This window comes from Coregonus clupeaformis, chromosome 31 (assembly GCF_020615455.1).
Source record: "Coregonus clupeaformis isolate EN_2021a chromosome 31, ASM2061545v1, whole genome shotgun sequence".
NCBI lineage: Eukaryota > Metazoa > Chordata > Actinopteri > Salmoniformes > Salmonidae > Coregonus > Coregonus clupeaformis.
In genome coordinates this window covers 24,784,261-24,790,358 of record NC_059222.1, presented here as the reverse complement: position 1 = coordinate 24,790,358, position 6,098 = coordinate 24,784,261, and the positions used below count along the sequence as shown (strand labels likewise).

Sequence of the window (6,098 nt, the reverse complement as noted above, 5' to 3'; positions counted from 1 at the left end):
TAACATTGATAGTCTGGCAATGGAAAAATCAATGATCAACAGGCATGCAGTTGCTTCTGGTATATTTTACTTGCAGCACAACAATAATTAGGCCTAGTCCAGTGCAGTAATTTAATCTATAGTAGACCTACTCAATTATACACAGTGGAAATTGAAGGGTAGGCTTATGCTACTACAAGAGCAAAAGTGTATTGACATATTTTCTTTGCTCAACTGAATGAAGCAATGTATCCTATAGGAACATATAAAATTATAATACGTTTTAAATGAACTCAGTAACACTCTGACATTGCGTTTGTAAGGGGCTGGGTGGAGGGGGCATATGTACTGCACCCTCTGCACATCAGCAGAGCCCACCAATCGCCTTTCTTGTTTATATTGCTACAACGTGTCAGTTGCCTTTATAAACTCTGGAACCTCACAGAGCAGCCTCACAGAGGGAGTTAGAGCATCTTTGTTGTCTGACAGCAGTAGACCAACAAAGCTCAATTTAGTGAAAAGCCTCAGACGTTTATTTGCACATTTATGTAACGTTTATTATTTATGCAGATCAAACATATTTTTGTAGAAAGTCGTAAAGTTTAAAGAGTCGTTTTTTGGCAACTTTGTAAATTTTTAGATACTTTAATATTTAACCATGTTTTGGTCCGTCATCTGCGCAACTTTTCTTCTTGCTCCTTTAGTTTGCGAGGCAAGAACCAAGCAATATGTCATCGGCTGTCCAGATAAATGTGACACATTTCTATGTCCCCCGATCCCTGCGGACTGTATGGCCGGCGACATCCTTGACCAATGCGACTGCTGTCCGGTCTGTGCGTCCGGAGAAGGTGAGGTATGCGGCGGCACGGGGAGACTAGGGGACCCGGAGTGCGGAGAGGGCATGGACTGCTCGATATCGGACGGAATTGGGGTGTCCGCCACAGTAAGGCGTCGGGGCAAAAGTGGTGTGTGCGTCTGCAAAGGTTCGGACCCGGTGTGCGGCAGTGACGGGGTGTCCTACCGAAACATCTGCGAACTGAAGAGATTGAGTAACCGGGCTCTGAAGCTTCAGCAGCCACCGGTCATCTTCATACAGAGAGGAACCTGTAGCAAAGGTATGTGTCAGTGTTGGAAATCAACATAATGTATCAAAATCACTGTATGTTTTGGTAGAAGCATCAGCAAGCAAGTGCGATATTGTGCCTAAAACCATAATGTGTAAAAGGTGTAGGCCTAGACCAAATTGAAATAATATTATCCAGTGAATTGATCTTCGGTAAGATGACTTTTTTTTTTGCAAAAAAAAAGTTGTCATCCTTATGTTCCCTAAATAACATGACTGTATATATGAAGGTTCAAAGGGATCTGTTTTACTATGGCCTAGAGCTGTGTTAGAAAATGATCCCTTCAGTTTGGACCCAGTGGTAGAGCCAGTTTGTCAGAATGTATCGCAATCACACCCAAGACATTTAACAGTAGCCTGCCAGTCAAACTAGACAGAGCTTTAGTGTCTTGACATGTTTTTCACAAGGAGATATGTGATGTTAATGATATCATATCAAAAAAATATCTTCATTTGTTGGTTAATAATACATTTTAATAGCAGTTTGATTGACATTTCAATGGTGTGCCTTCATGGCTGTTTTGACTAATTAAGTGACTGGCAGGGCTCCACATGCAAATGGTTTGATCTGAGTTGGCACAAAGCTGGCTACAAACATCAGCTCTCAGCACTTCAGTACTTCAGTTTAGTGCATCTTAATGCCAGAGGTCTTTCATTCCAAAGTCACATTTTATTATCTTAACACAGGGTCAAAACCTGTTGAAATCAGACCAGGCTTTCTTGAGAACTTGGTGTATGCAGTGGAAATAAATACTGGCTTTCTCGCCAATGTGTATAGTTGTGATGCTTGGCCTTGAGGTATATATCGAAAACACACACCCTCACACACACACAGCTGTGAACACACCATTCACACCTAGATACTTTTGTGGCAGTTAGTTTTCCGCTACAGTCGAGCCTCTGTTATAACTTGAGCCGTATCAGATTAGACAGATTACAGAGCACAGGAAGGTGAAATCTCAGCTCAGTTTAGTCCCTGTCTGAACATTTGAGTATCCAACTCCTGCTCCCCGCTCTTCACTCCCTCCTCCTCCTCCTCCTCCTCTTTTTCATCCTCTTCCTCCTCCTTCTCCTCCCTCTCCTAACTTTTGAACACAAAACTCCATCCCAGATTCTGGGACTCTGTTTCCCCCTTTCAGGTCAGAGGATTGGCTTACCTTGATATGAGTTTTACCTCACCTCCCCAAAAATAGCTGTTTCACTCAAGAACTGAGCACAGGATTGCTCAGAGCTGAGTGAGGTTTCCAGGAGTTTCAGCCAAGCCAAAGATCTGGAAGGTCTCTCAGTCACAAACCATTACATGAGCTGCTTCCACCTATGATGTCATAGCATCTGGTCCTCATGGAGTCAGTACAGTGCCTTGCAAAAGTATTCATCCCTCTTGGCGTTTTTCCTATTTTGTTGCATTACAACCTGTAATTTAAATGAATTTATATTGGGATTTCATTTAATGGACATACACAAAATAGTCCAAATTGGGGAAGTGAAATTAAAAACATAACTTGTTAAAGAAAATTCAAAAAAATGCATATGTATTCACCCCCTTTGCTCTGTCACATGATCTCAGTATATATACACCTGTTCTGAAAGGCCCCTGAGTCTGCAACACCACTAAGCAAGGGGCACCATCAAGCAAGCGGCACCATGAAGACCAAGGAGCTCTCCAAACAGGTCAGGGACAAAGTTGTGGAGAAGTACAGATCAGGGTTGGGTTATAAAAAAATATCAGAAACTTTGAACATCCCACGGAGCACCATTAAATCCATTATTAAAAAATTGAAAGAATATGGCACCACAACAAACCTGCCAAGAGAGGGCCGCCCACCAAAACTCACGGACCAGAGAGGCAACAAAGAGACCAAAGATAACCCTGAAGGAGCTGCAAAGCTTCACAGCGGAGATTGGAGTATCTGTCCATAGGACCACTTTAAGCTGTACACTCCACAGAGCTGGGCTTTACGGAAGAGTGGCCAGAAGAAAGCCATTGCTTAAAGAAAAAAATAAGCAAACATGTTTGGTGTTCGCCAAAAGGCATGTGGGAGACTCCCCGAACATATGGAAGAAGGTACTCTGGTCAGATGAGACTAAGATTGAGCTTTTTGTCCATCAAGGAAAACGCTATGTCTGGCGCAAACCCAACACCTCTCATCACCCCGAGAAGACCATCCCCACAGTGAAGCATGGTGGTTGCAGCATCATGCTGTGGGGATGTTTTTCATCGGCAGGGACTGGGAAACTGGTCAGAATTGAAGGAATGATGGATGGCGCTAAATACAGGGAAATTCTTGAGGGTAACCCATTTCAGTCTTCCAGAGATTTGAGACTGGGATGGAGGTTCACCTTCCAGCAGGACAATGACCCTAAGCATACTGCTAAAACAACACTCGAGTGGTTTAACGGGAAACATTTAAATGTCTTGGAATGGCCTAGTCAAAGCCCAGACCTCAATACAATTGCGACTCTGTGGTATGACTTAAAGATTGCTGTACACCAGCGAAACCCATCCAACTTGAAGGAGCTGGAGCAGTTTTGCCTTGAAGAATGGGCAAAAGTCACAGTGGCTAGATATGCCTGCTTATAGAGACATACCCCAAGAGACTTGCAGCTGTAATTGCTACAAAAGGTGGCTCTACAAAGTATTGACTTTGGGGGGGTGAATAGTTCTGCATGCACAAGTTTTCTGTTTTTTAGTCTTATTTCTTGTTTGTTTCACAATAAAAAATATTTTGCATCTTCAAAGTGGTAGGCATGTTGTGTAAATCAAATGATACAAACCCCCCCCAAAATACATTTTAATTCCAGGTTGTAAGGCAACAAAATAGGAAAAATGCCAAGGGGGATGAATACTTTTGCAAGCCACTGTAGATTGTATAACTTCTACTAAACATATCCAAATCTAGGTCAAATTCTATAGTCATAGAGCCATGTTTTGTCAACCCATTTCTTCATGAGTTGACTTGCTCCGCATATACAGTATGTGTGACTTACAGGCATGGATACAAGATCAACCAAACACTGTCAGTAGAAAGTTCACTGGACTGGTGACTTAAAACCTTTTGAATGGAAAGAAGTGTGAATGAAATCTCGTACCGTAACATGTTTTGTACACAACACATTTAGTTGGTTCAAATAAAATTGGTTTAGTTTGTTTAGTTGATTGGTAGCTAAGTTAATTCATACTTAGTTAATACCTCTATTTCTCTTGATGATGCTCAGCTCTCTGTTTGAGTGACATGATGGAGATCGCTGTGACAGACCATCTGACAGTGATAGACCATCGCCCAGACTGAAGATCTGAAGCTTGTTTTCCATACCCTTTCAAAGTGGAAGGAGTTGGCATCTCTAATCCAAGTTGAAAGAGCTCCCAGCATGGTAAACATTAGTTTAGTGGTGCAAATGGCAGCCAAGGTGCACAAACACACTCGCATAAATACACGCATCCCTTAAACACACACACACTTGAAGTCTGGAGTTGGGCACAGTCACTGACAGTGTGCTTGCTTAGGCAATGTCAGAGCGGCCATGCCCCATATTCAGGAGATATTCTAGGCAGAGAAACCCACATCTGTAAGGGTAGAGGGTAATTTCAATTCGGAGAGTGTGGGGGTGTGTGTGGTAGTCAGAGGGTCCAGACTGAAATGCAGCCTGCCACCCAGTGTGTTCAGTAGAGGGAGAGGGGCAGATTCCGCATGGAAAAACTCATAAACCACTGATGTCAACAGCACCATGGGAATAACAGTGGATGCTTGACTAGAATGCCCATGGGCAAGCATGGACACACCGGTCACATGAGTGGACAGGGATGGATGGGTGATTGATTTATTGATTGACAAGTTGTTGAAATGACAAGGGCACTAAGTTAGCCACCAGAGGTTTTGAACTGTTGTGAAACGTGGTAGCGTGGTCTAAATCCTCAAGTATTTCCATAGACTAAAAGATTCTGTAAGAAATCCCTCAATCATGCAGACGGTTGCAAATGCAAAAATAACCTGTTGAGGTAGATTTATTCCATACAGTTGTCTTAGACCATATCTACAGTATTAGGTCATTACAATTACTCTTCCTTCCAGCCTCTGTATCTTTCTATGTTCTCACTTCACTCAGAGAGTGTCATATGAGATGGGCCCAGGCGGCCAGACAGCCAGTCAAGCCAAGTGTCAGTGTCATACAGTATAAATGATGGACACTTCAGGAAACCATCAGTGGGCAAGAATAGACTGGCCATGCCCTATATTCAAGAGATCTGCTAGGCAGAAAAACCCACATCTGTAAGGGTAGAGGACTATCATTTTCTCTCTCTACGTGATACAATTTCAATTCGGTGTGTGTGTATGTGAGTACGTGCGTGAGAGTGTGTTTTCGAGTGTGTGTGTCGTGAGTTTTCTGATTCCTCTCGCATATCATCCACAAAATATGTTTATCTTGGATGATAATTCAACCAAATTATTTGTAGCTAATTGGAGTCAAATTAACATGCCACATTACTACTTATATGTTGTTGTTAAATATTTCCCAACCTGCCTGTGTGTCTCTGTTCCATCCTGCTGTAGGCTTTTGGTGCACCAAAGAGATGGTGTGACTGTTAGTGATTATGAAAGAGAGAGAGTCCTCAATTTACAGCGTATCGTTTGATCTTTTATCAAAGTGGAGGTATTTTTATGTGATTTGATTAAAGGCCGGTTTACGTGGCATGTCAGAGTGCATATCTCTATCTGCAGGTCGGGTCGAGTGAACTTTTGAGGTCTTTGAAACTCCTTAGACTGAGATAATATTAATGGAGCTGTTAAGACCTGTTAGATGGACACAATGTTGCCAGAGGCTAATACACCACAATGCAGAGCAAGAAGGATCTCTTGGCATCATCCAGCACTGTGTCTGGCGCTATCTAGTGCTATTTAGAACCTAAAAGGGTTATTAGGCTGTCCTCTTAGGAGTACCCTTTGAAGAACCCTTTTTGGTTACAGGTAGAACCGTTTTGTGTTCCTTGTAGGACCCT

General features: G+C 42.6%; 1 protein-coding gene across 4 annotated transcripts in view; it reads left to right on the top strand.

The window, feature by feature from the left end:
- The first annotated feature begins 444 nt into the window (after positions 1 to 444).
- Positions 445 to 6,098, top strand: part of LOC121547296 (serine protease HTRA1B-like) — a 28,726-nt gene continuing 23,072 nt past the window's right edge. For all 4 annotated transcript variants that reach the window (XM_041858481.2, XM_041858480.2, XM_041858479.2 and 1 more), the window contains exon 1: positions 445 to 1,094. In XM_041858481.2, the coding sequence (XP_041714415.1) occupies positions 638 to 1,094 (457 nt within the window). In that variant the 5' untranslated portion in view covers positions 445 to 637. The remainder of the gene's footprint in view (positions 1,095 to 6,098) is intronic.